A 17,522-nucleotide genomic window follows, 5' to 3' on the forward strand; every position below is an offset into this window, starting at 1 on the left:
TAGATGTAGAAATTGCATTCACATATCAAGTACTTACTAGCACCCTCCCCAGATTAGTGAATTAATAGAGTCTGAAACTCTTTAAGGAATGATGTAATTTCTTTTTCAGAAAGCAGTGGGTGATAGGAAAAGCAAAATCTTTAGGTTAACCAGGATTTGGCCTAAGTTAAATTAGGACATTTAAGTGTTTTCACAAACATCCCTAACAAAAAACATTACTGATGTGCATCTTGAGACGAAACAATGACACTTATATGTTTTAGGATTTGTCAGTGCAAGCTGTTTTCTGTTACGACACCTCAAACAGGCATCTTAATGTTTAAAATAACAAAATTGCCCCCATACCCTTAAATAATGTAAACAATGAAGGGAACAGTCATTATGTAGTGATAAATTATCAAGTGCATCTCATTCTTATAGTGCACCACAACAACGATTTTACATTTATGCACATTTACCTTTAATATTTACCTTAGTAAAGGTTAAAGCCAGCCTATAAAGTTGGTTAGATCCGAACTAGGAATGAAGAGCACGATTAATCTTCTGCTGAGGAAGCGGCTCGTCTTGCAGATGTCTTTGTGGCAGCTAGACAGAGGACAGAGTCCTGGAGTTTTATGACTGCCAATTTACTGCTTTCTAGTAACATCTGTAATGTGGTGTTATCATGCGCTGAAACTGAAATGGGTCATGAAGTGAACAAAGAGAACCTTTTGACCGTGCTTTCATTTTATCATTGTGATTTGCCAACCCCCTTCTGTGAAACCACTTCTATTAAATCTTTAATTAATAGAAAGAAGATTAAACAAGTTTCAGGGAACTCAGAAATCTCTCAAATATACGCTAGAGTTACAAAAGAAGCAGAGGAGGAAAGAGAGACGGTCTCTTTTATAGTCTTTTATTTTAGATACTTTTTGTCATAATAATCTTCTGTATCGAAAATTTTTAAATGGTTCTTTCTTTTAGTGTATGGAGGACAGGTTTAACAATGAGACAATCTAAACTTAAGGCAGGTCATCTGGGACGACTCAAAATGTTTCACAGAATTAGTAAGCAGTACACTGCTCATCGATGCTCTACAAAAGCTCCACTAAAGCCTTTGCCAGTATTATGAGTGCCATTTTAATGATTGGGTATAAATATTGACCCACTATAGAGGAGTAAGGCTGGTAACAAACATATGTTGGACATTTCTGACACATTTTCCTGAGGTTTTCCTTTTAAAGAACATTAAAACCCAATCTGTAGCTTTCTGTTTGTTTCAGTTATTTGTATGTAAAGCATTGTGGATGTTTATGAGAAGACTTATGGTTTATTTACTGCTTTAGGTCAAGTGACAATTATACAACGCAAATATATAAAATTTAAATATATGACAACGTGTACTTATAATACAAGATAACAATGTGGAGTTCCTCATGTGTCATAAATCATCATACTCATAAATGGTACAACCACAAATAATGTATTGTAACTGTTGTAATGATTATTTATTAGAGAATACAACATACAGTATAATAATGTTTATTATAAGGGAATATACCTGCAATAATGCATTATAAACACAGACTTCATAGAAAGTGTTACCACATACTGCAGTCAAAACAGAAAACAGAGAAATATATTCAAAAGATAACATTTATCTGACTATTATGAATGTCTTAATACAAATATAATATGTGGAAAAATATCTCAGAAAGGCAGGTACCAAAAAGCTTTATTAACCCTCTGGGGTCTAAGGGGTTTTTAGGGCCCTGGGGAAGTTTTGACATGCACTGACATTTGTCAACGCTCATTCTAAACATGTTTTCCCAAGACTTTTCAAAACAGGATCTAGTAGTCTAGGGTTTTTTCTTCAAAATGATGTGAAAATCAGTCTGTGTACTCATTCACATAAAACAATATATTGATTTACAAATTCTAAGACAAACTCGCGTCTGGAGATACTGACACACATATGCAAGTAAATAAGGATTTACAGTAGATGTCATGTTTGGTGCACTCGGATAAAACAACAAGGAGTGGAGAGACTGGATTGTGGATTTTGTATCCATTGACTGCAGGAGGCACGAGTTATGCATATGGATGTTTCTACTCGTTCACTTCAATGGCGCGGGGTGTGGCGATCTCATCTCATTACAGATAAACAGGTAACATGAGAAAGACGGTATCTCTCCTCCTTCTCATACAGTTTACACCGAATGACAATATGTTTTCGATCTCACTTACATCATTCAAAAGCTGACATTCCAAGCATTATGTAGACATTTATCTTTTGTTTCTATGACAAGTATTCGTTAAGTTACAGTTTATTTTTCTGACGCGTTTCTGCAATGACTTCACTGAGGGAGAGAGAACAAAACGCGCATCATGTTTATTTTCTTAATTTTGTGAAAAGCACGACATTCTGTTTTTATTGGGAGTGGACAGAAAAAAATAGACACTTTAACGTTTTAAATTATGTATAAATCATATCTGTATGTCAAAAATCAGCAGAGTAATTTAAGTCTCTTTGCAGAGTGATTGAAAAATAAAGAGTTTGCGTCGACCCCAGAGTGTTAAAACATTTATAGTAGCAAACCTTCAGAAAGCCAAGCCTTGTTTTAATCAGTATCCTACAGTTTTATGTATTTAAGCATTTATTTTGTCCATCGTATCTGAAAAAAAGACACAAACTCAGTTATATTTAGAAAAGGCAGAACATTCAGAATTTGACTTTTCTGTGATTCTCAGATTTCAGTCTCACTGCAGCCGTTATCACAGCGCTACTCAGCAAATAACCATCATGACAGCTGTGTGCATATTTTCAAAATAACACAAAAGTTCTGAGTGATGTGCTATGCCATTCAGTGCCACTGGCAGCGCTAAAACACTTTCACTTTTCGTTGTGTTAGTACATTTAAAGTACAGCTTGCGTTAGAAAATAATAATTCCACCTTGATTGTGTTTCCTCATCTTCTTTTTTTAGGGGTTTCCCCAGTAATGATGGTACACAAAACAACGCGGCACACCGGCACCTGACTTTGAAACCTGCAGAAGCTGTGCCAGTGACTTATTTGACTTATTAGGCAATAACTAACCAATATGTGTTCTTGTACTTGAACATTTCTGTAATTTTGTAGCATCTCACTTCAATATTAATGATCAGCTATGAGTGCTGCACAGTGAGACTGAAAGTAGCTCAGTGATGATGTCATAGCTGGGAATAAAACAATCAGCATCAAGGACTGAAACTATCTATTTTATCATTTACACTGTAACAAGTGAAAAGTTAGATCAACTTAAAGGAATAGTCCATTTTCTTAAAAGAAAAATGCAGATAATTTACTCACCACCATGTCATCCAAAATGTTGATGTCTTTCTTTGTTCAGTCAAGAAGAAATTATGTTTTTTGAGTAAAACATTGCAGGATTTTTCTCATTTTAATGGAGTTTAATAGAGCCCAACATTTAATACTTAACTCAACACTTAACAGTTTTTTTATATAAATGATCCCAAACGAGGCATAAGGGCCTTATCTAGCAAAATGATTGTCATTTTTGACAAGAAAAATAAAAAATATGCTCTTTTAAACCACAACTTTTCGTCTAGATCCGGTTGTGATGCGTCAGCGTGACCCCACGCAATACGTCATGACGTCAAGAAGTCACAGAGGACGAACGCGAAACTCCACCCCAGTGTTTACAAGTGTGTTGAAAGAGGACCGTTCCTACGTTGTTGTATGTCAACTGATACTAATTAATGTCTTTGTGTCAGTTTATTGTTTACAATGGTCCGCAAATGTGCGTTTTATATATGTAACACGTGACCTCCCTACGTCACTACGCATTTACGTTAGGTCACGCTGGACCGGACCTAGACGAAAAGTTGTGCTTTAAAAGTGTATATTTGTTATTTTTCTTGTCAAAAATGACAATCGTTTTGCTAGATAAGACCCTTATGCCTCGTTTGAGATCATTTATAGTCCTTTGAAACTCTGTTAAAAAAACTGTTAAGTGTTGAGTTAAGTATTAAATGTTGGGCTCTATTAAACTCCATTAAAATGAGAAAAATCCTGCAATGTTTTCCTCAAAAAAACATAATTTCTTCTCGACTGAACAAAGACATCAACATTTTGGATGACATGGTGGTGAGTAAATTATCTGGATTTTTCTTTTAAGAAAATGGAATATTCCATTAAAGCTGCAGTCGGCAAGATTTTTTGATCATATTCACTGAAACCGACACTATGCTCCAAAAGAACAACATAAATTAGACAGTTTAAGAAAAAAAGGCTTCTACCTCCACCTAGAGCCTGTTATTTGGTTGGCAAAAATCCAGCGCTCTCAGTTCATCTGGTCCAATCAGCACAGGGCTGTGTAAAATCTGCCTGTCAATCACAGTTCCTGCACACGCCACAGATTCCCCTCCTTGCTTGTGTTACATTAGGCTTGTTTGACTTCATGAAGCACCACAAGAACCGACAGCCAAATGACGTGAAAGTACAGCGAAAATGATTAGAGAAATCATACAAAGTCTAATTTCATCTGGCTCTCGCGGTACTTTGACGTCACCCGGCTGTCGGTTCTTGTGGCGCTGCATGAAGTCGAACAAGCCTAATATCACATGCCTCCACCTTGGATTGAACGCAGCGTGATGGCGGAGAGAACATTCACTAACAAACTTCCGATTCCTTGGCTAACAACCAGAGCTAGGAGAACAACCAATAAAAAGAAAACAACCTAGGAAAAAAAGGAAACGAATATAGAAAGCGACCGTGCCTGTAATAAAACTAGGATCAATATCAGGCCAGCATTTGAAAGGTGGAGGGATCTATGAGCTTTTAAAGGGTTCTAGCTGGATGCAGAGCTTGCCATATTTCTTCTTGACAGGTAATTGTGCTTTATCAACCATTTATTGTACTTTGGAGTGTTATGTAAGTAATCTAAGTATGCTCAGGGTTTCCCGCAGCACTTTATAGTTAAGGCGGCCCGCCTAAGCTTGGAAACCCTACTGCCTTAACAAGGTCGTTCAAAAATAAATAGATAAATAAATAAACAAATAAATAAAATTTGCCGTCAAGTGCATCTCGGAGAATAGCGCGGACGCGCTTGACACAGTGAGCGGGCACGCGTGTCACACGGCCGAAATGAGGAAAAGACGCGTCAGTCACTGGAGGATAACTAGCCAGTTCGTGTGTCCATGAGAACTGTAAGTAGACTTATGTTTTGGGTTTATTTAAGCCTGTTATTGTATTAGTTTATAGTTCTTGCACATTTAAAGTAAGTTATCTGGTGATATTGTTGTTTGAGTTCTTCACCTGCTAGCTAGATTGCACGTGCCTGTTGATTCTATATAATTGTAGAGCGCTCTTGCTCACATTATTTATTTGCATTATTTACATGTGACAGTAGTTACACTCCATTAAGAATTGTAATTAATAGTGTGAAATAATCAGTTTTTACAATCTTTGCGCTATCAGTCATCGTTCACCGGACGTTCTACAACATTCTTTATTCTGGGAAAAAGAAAACCTTTTGGGGGGAAGACGTTCATCTAGAATATGGATACCCAGATAGCATGCAACCATTGAAACAATGTTAAAAATCGTTGATTTGTCAATGTTAATACCATTGAATCAATATCACGTTTGCATCCTCCATAAATATTGAAAAAATATTGAAATTTCAACAAATCACCATTATCGTGATCAGTGTTTGCTTTAGCTGGGCCCTTGACTCTTGTGTTTTAATGGTAAGTTTTCTTTGGCTGTTAAAGCAGTGTTTTAAAATACATCTGCTATTGCAAAGAAAACAAAGATCTAATGTTATCAAGTAGTTTATTCTTGTAGATATACCTAAGCGATATTAATGAAATACTGTTAAAGTTATGCAAAAAAATTATTTTATAGTAGTAGTTGGAAACAGTGTCAGGTCTGTTATTTTGAGGATTATATAAAAAAACATTTAAAGTTAAACTACTGAATCTATCTCTGACATCATGAATCGATCTATGAATCTCATCAATGGTGACCATCAACAAAAGAAAGCTTCATGCTGCAATGCATGCTGGGTATCATCGTAGTACTAAACTAATTTATAACTCCCAGCATGCATTGCAGTTGATTGTTTTATATGAATTTGTTTGATGATTGTCACCATTGTTGAGATTTGTAGGACGAGTAATGATGTCTGAATGTGTCAGCAATTTTTCTGTTTGTCTTGTCACAGTGTATTTACAAACCAAAACAATTATAAATGTCAAAAATGGATCAACATAATCATGTAAAGCAGCTTAATTTTATATCATTTTGACATCTTCACAAAAAGCAACCAGGTTCAACTTAACTTTGAAACACATCTTTCTTTTCCAATGCACATGTGTTTCTACATATACACATACAAACACTAAAAAAAGAAAAGAAAGATTTAACTTAGTGAATAATAAGAGTCAAAGACTCAACTAAAGCAAACACTGATCACGATAATGGTGGTTGGTTGAAATCTCAATATTTTTTCAATATTAATGGAGGGTGCAAACATGATATTGATTCAATGCAGTAGTTTTTAACATTGTTTAAATGGTTTGCATGCTATCTGGGTAGCCATCGAGGTAAGATAATTATTCTAAATGATCTAAAGTCTTTAAATACTATAATAATCTGTAAACTGTTCGCTCGAAGCATCTGCAATTATTATGATAGCTGTAATGTTTTCTTATTAAGGCTAGTTGCGTTCACACATCTTATATGTTTGATGATTGCACATGTTTTCTGTCACATTGTACACAGCCAAATGGACCGAAAAACACAACCTAAAATTGCTGCATTCTTCATACGACGTACAATGAGTTATTGCATTGTTCCTAGGGATGTTTTGCAGACTGTGCAGGATGCACCGTCAAAGGGCATTACGTGGCCCCTCTCAAAGGCCTTTCATAGAGGCACTAACTACAGGCGTGATGCCTTGGACTCCCACTTGAGCTCAACCAATCACATTTCATGTGTTGGAATTGCAGCCCAATCAAGCCGAAGTAAGTGTTTGAGTTGTTTAGGAATAACAAACTAGGGTGATTTAATTATTTAATTTAAACTAACAGTGACAGCTTATTGAATGTTTGTTTATAAGGTCTGCCCATCAGTGTGGCATTTCAGCCCATTTTAAATGTGGAGCATGAGGCCATAATTGGCGGCTTTAAATGTCTTTACTGGCTGGTAAAGCATGAAATCGCACACCATACAAATTACCGGGCATTGCTGGCTCTTGCAGACCTCCTTAGGCTGTGAATATTTTGCCAAATTGAAGGTAAGAATTTTTATTTCATTAGTGTACTTTTGCTGTCATGGATTACAAATAATTACAAATAATTTTTTTTTTAAATTGATCAAAGGACCAACTACAGGTCCCACAGGATTGTGGACAAAATGTTACAGATTCTGGGTGAAGTGGTTGAGGAGCCCATTTTAGAAGCCATCAGAACATCAAAGGTTATTGGCTTGGAAATTGATGAGTCCACAGACATCTCTGTGCAACCCTATATCACGCCAATACGTGATTATTTCACGTATGGACCAACGTGAAAATGTCACGTTTTGCCGCGTTTGAACGTGAGCATGTCACAATTTCTGTTTGTGTCACTTTCACGTTTTGGTTACTCAACTTTTTTGTCCTATTTTCAAACCATTTTCGCTTTGGTTTAGGGTTAGATTTGGTGCTTGTGTTATATGTTACTTTAAGTATTTGTCACTTTAAGTATTGGTTTATTTAAAAAAAAGATACAATACTTATTCTTTTATATTTTCTCAACTTTAACCAATTGTCGCCTGATGTTGGGGTTAGAGTTTGTTTAGGTAAGGATGTCATTTTATGTAAATCTAACCCTAAACCAAAGCGAAAATGGTAAGAAATGCGTGTAACAAAACGTCTCGGTTACGGATGTAACCCTCGTTCCCTGAAGGAGGGAATGGAGACGTCACGTCGTGACCGACGAATTGGGAACTCGCTTAGAGAGACCAATCTGCTTCGTATACTACTAAAACGCCAATGAACTTGGCATTGAGATATTTGCATAATGCTGGCACCGCCCCGCCAGGTGCCTTTATAAGCAGCAGGTGCAAATAGGGAAATTAGCTTCTTTTCGCTGAGAAAGCCGGGAGAATGTGACCGGTCGATAAACAGCAGGGAGCAGCCCTGTGGCGACGGGACGTGACGTCTCCGTTCCCTCCTTCAGGGAACGAGGGTTACATTCGTAACCGAGACGTTCCCTTTAAGTCGGTCACTACGCCGTCACGTCGTGACCGACGAATTGGGAATCCCTAACAAAACGCCACTGAGGGCTGACCTCTTCCAGTGTCTGCGTAAAGCCCTCCGGTTCCACTTAAGGATAAGGAGAATTAGGTTTTAAGGCAGAAGGCCGGGCACTAGATGTTCCTTTAACCCCACAGTAGTGCCAGTGACTGGGAAGCGCCCTATCTGAGCGGTATAGGGACGCTGCGGAAGCCACCGCCCCGTTAAGGGCTATTGGTGGGCGAAAGTCAACCGTAGTTGAGGTATAAATGACAGCCGTGGCTGTGTAAGCAAAGCAGTGCTCTGCTAAGGGAAACGTGGGCTGGTAGGATTAACCCCACAGAATAATACTCACAAAGGAACACAATTTGGAGCCCAGCCAAACACGTAGGTTCGTAAGAATACAGCTAGTGAAAGGCTGACAGCCAGTGCTCCGCAACAAAGGCTGCCAAGGCAACAGAGGAAGAGCAATTCAAACCATTACGCATTTTTTCTCTGATGGCCTTCCATACTGAAACTCAATTTGGAGCCTCAGTCGGAGGCTGCAAGCCGACTTGCGAGTCTGCTCTCCGTGCCCTCCCTGGTGAGGAAAGAACACGAGAGGATACAGGCTCGATACAAACATTGTAAAATCTAATGAACGTATTAGGTGTCGCCCAACCAGCAGCTCTACAGATGTCTGTTAGCGAGGAACCACGAGCGATAGCCCAAAATGAGGCAACACTCCGTGTGGAGTGCGCTCTCAAATTAAAGGGGCAAGAAATACCCTGAAGATTATAAGCCAGGGCGATAGTATCAACTATCCAATGATACATCCTCTGCTTAGTGACAGCTTTCCCTTTCTGCTGGCCACCATAACAAACAAAGAGCTGGTCTGAGGTCCTGAGGCTTTGCGTGCGAACCACGTAGAGTCGCAGTGCGCGTACGGGGCACAACAAAGCCATGGTTGGGTCTGCGTCCCCCGGGGGCAGCGCTTGCAAGCTCACCACCTTATCTCTGAAGGGAGTGGTGAGAACTTTGGGCACGTAGCCTGGTCTGGGTCTTCAGTGAGACAGCAGGACCAAACTAAAAGCACGAATCGTCAACAGAGAATGCATGTAAATCCCCTACTCTCTTCATGGAGGCCAATGCTAGCAGGGTCAGAGTTTTCATTGATAAAAAACTTCAGACTCGCAGACTGCAAAGGCTAAAATAGGAGACCTGAAGGCTTCAGCACCATGGACAGGTCTCAGGAGGAAAGAGGGAGGGCGCGAGGGGTTTAGCCTGCGAGCGCCTCTTAAAATGTAATAATTAAATCATGCTGGCCAACTGATCTGCCGTTGATAGTGAGTGATGAGCAGAAATAGCGGCGATATCAACTTTAATGGCGGCGGGACATCCTACCATCTAACCTATGTTAAAGATATAAAAGCACAATGTTAAAGGGCATTCTCTGGGGTCCTCGCGTTGCGAAGAGCACCGGGTGACGAAAAGGTTTCATTAAGCGCGTAAGCCCGTCTTGTGGACGGTGCTCGAACCGCGTCAATGGTGTTAGATACCGCTTGCGATAAATCACCTAAACCTTGCGCGCGCTGAACGACCATACATGGATATCCACAGGTCGGGGCGCGAGTGCCAAATGTGCCCCTTCCTCAAGGGAATCCGCCAGGGAGGGCTGTCGCGAGGAGCATTAACTATGAAAACCAATTCCTGGTCGTCCAGTACGGACGATTAATAAAAGGCTCTCCCCGTCCTGCCTGACTTTGCAGTGTCTGCGCAATAAGCTCACTGGAAGGAATGCGTATTTACGCACCCCCCGCGGCCAGCTGTGTGCCAACGCATCCACGCCGAGGCTGCCCTCGGTTAATGAATAAAATAGGCGACAGTGGGTATCGTCCGGCGACGCAAACAGATCTATCTACGCACAACCGAACTTCTTCCAAATTAGCTGGACCGTCTGGGGGTGGAGCCGCCATTCGCCGGGGCGCGCAGCTCGGGAACGCGTCTGCCGCTGTATTGAGCGAACCTGGGATGTAAATGGCACGAAGGGACCTCAGATGCTTCTGACTCCAAAGGAGGAGATGACGAGCGAGATACGACAGGTGACGAGAGCGCAAAACCGCCTTAACGGTAAATAACGCAACAGTCGCAATGTTATCGGTGTCGACTAATACATCCTTCCCTCGCATCTCCATAGCGGAGCGTACAAGTCCCAGATATACAGCGCACCGCTCGCGGCAGTTGGGGTGCTATACACACCCCAGAGACTGCAAGTCCGTCATACGTGGCTGATCATCCCGTGCTTAGGGCATTGTATGCTACAGAATGCCAGGAGACCCCTCAGAGGCATATCTTGCTATCAGAAATGCTGGGTCTACTACGGGGAAAATTAAAATGACACGCAGGTGTAGTGTTTATACAATTTATGCCGGTGCGCCACGCTCTCCTCGAGACTCGATCGTAAAGCCAACGCTGAAGCGGTCTCATATGACGCAGCTCGAGCAGTTTCACAGCCGCAGCATGCTGTCATATGTCCAGGAGCTTCTGAAATTGTTTCAGAGGGACCGCGTACTTCCCTCGAATTAAACCGAGGCAAGTCAGAACTGACTAGTTGCGCGCTCTTGTAAAACACGCCAATTAGTCGATCGAGTCTAATTCCATACTGAGAAAAAGGATCCTCTGCACGGGCAAAGTTGCTCTTTCCCAGACGACCTGATGACTTAAACGAGCGAGATGCCGAAGCATTAACTATATGCGTAAAACCCAATGAAACGGGCTGGGAACTGAAGCCAAGCACCAAGGCACCGTATGAGGAGGATTAACGACACTACCGAAGTACCCGCGGTGGGGCAGCGAAGCGAGACAGGTGAGACTGCCAGTGCGTCTGCTGTGACAGCATAAACATCTACAGTATGTGTGCGTGACACTGACCTGAGCCCGCTGAATGTGACGGTCGTCTGGTCTCCTCTGCGGAGAGCACAGACTCCGATGAGGGTGCTGGTTGTCCGGTCTCCTCAGTGGAGGGCTCGGACTCCTCAGAACACCCGCTGGCGATAGAGGAGAGGTAGGGTGAGCTGGTGACCTGGAGAGGGAAGAGGAATGCACTCTATGTGTGGTTAAGTGGGTACCGGCTAAACCGCCGGTGGAACACATGCAAACCAAGAATTTTCCACCAACCCTCTATCGGGGGAAGGAGCGAATCACCATCTCCTGAAGAGTGATCCTCTGCCAATCCGGGTCGCCCGTTACTGGCCACTAAACTCCCGATTTCACGGGAAGTGAGCTGCTGACGACCGGTTTCCCCGCACTGCCGAGATGGGGTCCGAGGAGGGGAACGGAGGTGGCCGCCGCAGGACGCCGACGGCGAGAGGCAGACTGAGGAGCCGGCGTGGTGGTCCAAGGGCAGCTCTCCTTCGCCGGGGCATGACCTAGGAGATCGCCTCAGTCTGCGCAGCGGAGCTGTACGACTCCACGGCCTCGCCGAAGAGGCCGGTCTGTGAGACAGGAGCATTCAAGAAGTTGTTCTCGCCTGCATCCGTCATGTCAGCCAGACACAGCCAAAGGTGGCGATCTTGAACCACTGTGGTGGACATCGCACGACTGAAGGTCGCGGCCTCCCTCGTAAATCCTTGGTGAACCTGTAGCAACGTTATTGCATGCAGGGCTGAAGCCGCCTCTCCGCATGCCTGACGGACATCGCCCGTAACCGGACGACTGTCTACAAACACAAGAGGGAAGGGTTGGGTGGTCCCTCCAGGAACGCAGCTGCATCGCAGCCTCCCGCTCACTGAAGGGGTCCCCGCCCTTAGCGGCTCCATTGGTGAGGGGTGAAAGCTGAAGCTGAACGCTGAATGGCCGAGATGGCCGCAAATCACGTCAGCTCTTCGTGCCTTCGGGAAAGAAAGGCACAGGAGGAGAGGACCGAGAGGCCCGAGCAGCTCCGAAATACCAATCACGTGGGCGGTACGGTTCGGGCGGAGAGGGGTTAACCTCTCCAACTCTACCGTTTCCGCCGCTCGAGCGGGCACAGCCGCCATCTCCGGAACAACTCCGCCTCGGAGGAAAAATGGATACACCTCTGATGCTGCAGAAGTGAACGGGACCAGAAGGAGGTCCAATGGATTCGGCAGAAATCGTAGAACACGACTCTGCAGTCTCGACCGGAGCCTCAAACGGCTGAGGATGAGAGGCCGGTAGGTGGAGGATGCATCCTCCGTCCTACTCAGCGTAGTGATGCGAAGAGCGTCCTGCGAGCGCTTGACAGCCGCACCACGGCGTGTCAGCACTGCAAAGGCGTGGACAGCATTCCCGTAGAAACGTCAGTCGTCTCCGCAATCCAAGAGGGCTATGCTCTCACAGAGAGAACAAACACTCTCCACGAATGCAGCCTCAGAGTGCTTGATGCCCAAGCACGAAGACAGCGCTTGTGACCATAACTGGAACCCTTATACCTCTCGCATCCAAGATCGCACGGACGAAAAGCAATCCTGAAAAGGACGCTGATCTCCGAATATACGAGAGAGTGGCTGTCTTTAAAAAGACACAGAGCTCTCACGTAGCACTCTTTAGGGAAATCACTCTTTAGGTGCTCAGCTGATGATGCGCACAGGGAAAGGCAACGCACACACTAAACTCAAAACAAAAAATATGCAGAGCAGTGGAATACTGAGAGCGTCCACTGTGTTAGTACTGCTTGTCAATCAACTTCAGCAACCGTTCCCAGAAGAGCAGAGAGTAGCTTCTCAGTAGCAGATAAAGCCGGCTTTCGAAGCGAAAAAGCTAATTTCCCTATTTGCACCTGCTGCTTATAAAGGCACCTGGCGGGGCGGCGCCAGCATTATGCAAATATCTCAATGCCAAGTTCATTGGCGTTTTAGTAGTATACGAAGCAGATTGGTCTCTCTAAGCGAGTTCCCAATTCGTCGGTCACGACGTGACGTCGTAGTGACCGACTGAAAGGGAACCAGGATTAGACGAATTGTTTTTCGTAAATATTTCACGTATACAGACAAGGAAGGACAGCTATTGTGTCAATTTTTGGATCTTGTATCCATTCCAGATGGCACGGCCACAACTATTGCAGATGCTGTGAAGCAGGTGGTCATGATAAAAAAAATACCTGAGGAACGCATCTTTGGCCTTGGCACAGATGGAGCAGCAGTGATGACTGGTAAAGTGAATGAATGAAGGAAAAGGACAGTTAAGTTAAAGTTGAAACTAATGAACAGGTTGCCTAAATCTTAACTTTTTTTAATTTAGGAAAACAGAATGGCACAGCAAAATTGTTGACCGACATCTGGCCAGGATTAGTGTCTGTGCACTGTGCTGGCTCAGCCTGGCCCTGACATGTAGAGATGCATCAGAGGGAGTGCCATACATGAAAACTTTCAGAAAGCACCTTCAAGACCTGCACCTTTATTTTCGGAATAGTGCAAACCGCACTAGTGCCCTAAAAGCAGCTGCCAGTGTCCTCCAAGTAGCGGACCTGAAAGTCACAGTAAGTGAAAACATTGCAGGCTACACCAAATTCCTTATAGAAATATGGATTTGAATAAATTGCCCTACACCCACCCAAGGAGGACACTAGGTGGCTATCACAAGAGAAAGCCATTTCAAATCTTCAGAGAAATCTGCCTGCAGTGCTTGCTACACTTGCTGGGAGGCGAATATAAAGAAGGACCCAGTAGCACGAGGGTTGTACACATAACTGTGCAACTTACAGATTCATGGCAGCTGTTCATATGCAGGCAGACATCCTGCCCTACCTGACACAGCTTTCCAAATTGTTCCAGAAGGAAGATATTAATTTCATGGCAATGAAAAACCATGTAAAGTGTGATGTCACAATGATTTTTATTTATATAAATAAATGACAGTTTTCCTCTGTAAATATAAAATCATGTTTAATTTGCATGTTTATTTAGTTTCCTGTTACCATTGAGATATTAAGGAAAATTAAAGCAGCATGTGAACAGCAACCTGAGGGCTCCTTTCTAGCTCAGGTTAAAGAGAATGTGACCCATCTTAATATCGACGCCGAAGAAGAGAGGGGAAGACGTGTGGCGCCTCTTTCAAATCTCACCTTATGGGCACATTTTCAGACACAAGCAAGCTCAAGAATGAATAAACATTCTCTTAAATATTATTAATTTTCTCTCACATCTAATGTTAATAGGTCATGGAGCCATACATTGACAGCCTCACTCAGAACCTGAAACCCACCCATCTTTACCACCTTAACTAACAAATTTTCTGCAGAAAACCCTGTATGCTTGAACACGCACTGATGAGGACGAGCTCGATATGAGGTTGCTCGGTGGTAGTGTGGGAGGGGCATAAAAATTGAAAACATTCAAAATCATCTCAATCCTCCAGAGTTGCCGAATGTAGCTTTAAAGAGTTACTTTAGTTGGTAACTAAAACTACTTTTGTTCAACTTAAAATTTCAATTTCAAGAAACAAAATTTTTTAGGTATTACCAACTGAAGTTATTTTTTAAGTTGATCCAACTGTTTACTTTTTACAGTGTAACAGTAAAGTCAGATGTATGATGAGATGTTGTGTTACCTCTAACAGTACAGGAATACTCTTGTAGCTCCTCACTGTTGATTGAGTCCAGGTACAGCTTGTTTAATAATGTCAATCCATCTGTTACCTGTTGTCCATTCTTATACCAGATGTAAGTATGTTTGTTATCCAGAGTGCATTCAGTTGAACAGCTTAATATCACTTTTTCTCCATCTATCACAGGGTCTGGACTGCTTATCACTCGTGTATCTGAAATTTCATATAACAGAGTTCACATAAACTAATTTTCCAAGTTGGGCCTCATATTTTTGATTTAGCTCGATTGATAAAGCATTACCTAAACCTCTAATCACAGTCGTGCTGATATCAGACTCCTACTCAAGCTATAATGCTTCAGTATAATGAGTGCTGCACTACAGAGAGTTTATTATGAGCAGTTACCTGTAACAGTAAGATAGACTCCAGGATAACCAGAAACTACATCTGATGTGTTAGTGATGATCCTGAACTGATAATGTCCAGTGTCACTCGTGTTGACGTCTTTGATTCTCAGTGTGTTTCCCACAAACTCCACACGACCAGAAAACTGACGATCCTGAAGCAGATCTCTGAATGCCCCATAACGTCGGTTATCCCAGGATGTTTTGTCTACTGTATATCCAGTGGGATGTGAGTATGAAGAGTGAATATCTACTGTTGATCCCACTAAAGCACAAACTCTTCTAGAGGTGTAAGTCACACCCCAACAGCCACTGTGTGAAAGACCTGAAAGAGTCACAAAATACTGCTGTAACATTCACAATCAATTACAAACACACTCATACTGTATATGAATCAACAAGATAACTGCTAATTTAATAAATAATTAATCTAAATATTGTGTAAATGTCAGACTCACACACAGATGAAGAGGGAACTGAATCAAACTCAGAGCAGGAATAACTGTCAGTGTTTTCACTGGATGACACAAATATGCTTTGGTCAAATGTTAAATATTGTCCATTCTTGTACCAGCGGTAATTATATTCAGATGTTAAAGGGCAGGAGGAATCACAGCTCAGTTTTACTCGCTGTCCTGTAGATTCAGGATTCATCTTCACCTGTAAACCTAAATAATTAAAACCTTACATTAGATGAGAAATGAAAAGAGTTTAACTGGACTGATGAGAATGTAAATGTACCTGAAACTGTTAGATTGACTGTGACTGAGCTGAGATGTTTAACTCCATCCTTCATAATGATCATGAGCTGATATTCTCCACTGTCTCTCTCTCTTGGATCTCTTATTGTTAGTCGTGAGTAGCGGTAAGTGATCATCTGATCCACTCGTCCTGAGTAATCTGAATCTAAAGTCAAATCTTCAGGTTCATCTTTGTTTCTCCAGTTTGTTCTCTGTTTCTGACTGAACCAGAACCCAGTTTTGAAGTTGATGTTTGAGTAATCGCACCTCACTGTTACCAGTTCTCCCCTCGCACCACAAATATTCAGTTTATCACAGGTTACATTAAAGTTATCCAATGTTAGGGACCCTGAAGAAGTAACCATAACCGTAACATTAATAATATTTGTAGATTATCTGTATTTAACTTCATTAAAATTACAGAGCAAGATGAGAGATTCAGACAGTCCTGTAAGGATATGAACCCTGATTCATCAATTTTGTTCTCAAACACAAATCTCTAAGTTCAGTTTTAAATATACAAACTCACTTTAAACATTTTAGAGACTGATCCAAATGGAGAATCCAGCCTTTGGAGTTCAGCAATGTAAATTTAATTAGACTAAACTAGTTTAAAATCTGACATACTTTTAACAAATATATAATGAATTGAAGTATTTCAGTACAACAACAAAACTGTGTTTCATACCTTGAATGTGTAACAGCAGGATCAGTGATGAGAGTCTGAAGTTCATGATTTCTCTTTGTAGAAACTCACATATACCAGCTACAAAACATTAAACAAGAACTTTTCTTATTGCTGATAAAAACACAATGTTAGTTTGACTGTGACTTTCTCAATCGGATGCAAAAATACGTCGTGCACATACGCAGAACATTTGCGCTCCAAGTTCACGTAACTTATTATATTTATGAATCTCGTCACAGAAACACGCAACAACAGCATTAATGGAGTCACACGCTGTACTAAATTCTGCAGCGTTTGTTTATACTTTTAAAACATTAGGCTACTTAAAGCAATAAAATAGCGTTGTGACTTTTGAAAAGTGTGTTTTCATTACCTATATCGGAAAACTTCTTAAGAACAACTCCAACTCAGTTTTGACTTTTATACAGAGTAAAGCGTGAACTCCAACGAGAGATGCTGTCGCAAGCGTAACGTTGCCAAGTCCTCTGCTTTTTTTCGAGTTTAGATTTGGGATACTGTTTAAACTGTTTCCACCAGTTGTTATTTTCTGCGGGTTAAAGATTAAATGATTTCGTTGATAAGTTATTGGTATTTTGGGCTGTGAATAGTCATTGTGATGCTTTTGGGCTAGTTTTGAACGTCCAGTCGGATGGTTTTGAAACGTGGGTCTGGCAACCCTGGCTGTGCGCTTGCGCAGACTTTCGGTTCGGATTCTAAATAACGTACATGTAAACGAACATTTAAATCAGATTGCAATGTTTAGGCTGCATGTAAACTGTATCGTCGTAACCTTTAATTGTATTAAATTTCGTCGGATTGACAACATTTTGTGCATATAAACACTTACTCATTTTATAAACTAATGTAGGGAATAGTGAACGAATT

General features: G+C 41.7%; 1 protein-coding gene across 1 annotated transcript; it reads right to left on the reverse strand.

The window, feature by feature from the left end:
* Window positions 1–1,463: 1,463 nt before the first annotated feature.
* Window positions 1,464–17,148, reverse strand: LOC129453057 (sialoadhesin-like). Its single transcript, XM_073865618.1, has 7 exons — window positions 17,011–17,148; window positions 16,638–16,715; window positions 15,951–16,298; window positions 15,668–15,877; window positions 15,211–15,534; window positions 14,809–15,018; window positions 1,464–2,654 (listed from the first exon to the last, which is right to left on the reverse strand). The coding sequence occupies exons 2-7, from the start codon at window positions 16,681–16,683 to the stop codon at window positions 2,629–2,631; spliced, it is 1,164 nt and encodes a 387-aa protein (XP_073721719.1). The 5' UTR covers window positions 16,684–16,715; window positions 17,011–17,148; the 3' UTR covers window positions 1,464–2,628.
* Window positions 17,149–17,522: the final 374 nt, after the last annotated feature.

Source organism: Misgurnus anguillicaudatus, unplaced genomic scaffold (assembly GCF_027580225.2).
Source record: "Misgurnus anguillicaudatus unplaced genomic scaffold, ASM2758022v2 HiC_scaffold_32, whole genome shotgun sequence".
Taxonomy (NCBI): domain Eukaryota; kingdom Metazoa; phylum Chordata; class Actinopteri; order Cypriniformes; family Cobitidae; genus Misgurnus; species Misgurnus anguillicaudatus.

Excerpts from the sequence above, each read along its gene's own strand:
- LOC129453057 (XM_073865618.1), bottom strand. The coding sequence starts at position 16,683 with ATGAACTTCAGACTCTCATCACTGATCCTGCTGTTACACATTCAAG. Across the intron at positions 15,535-15,667 it reads AGTTCCCTCTTCATCTGTGT|GTCTTTCACACAGTGGCTGT; the intron begins GTGAGTCTGACA and ends TGACTCTTTCAG. Across the intron at positions 2,655-14,808 it reads GTATTCCTGTACTGTTAGAG|ATACGATGGACAAAATAAAT; the intron begins GTAACACAACAT and ends TCTTTTTTTCAG.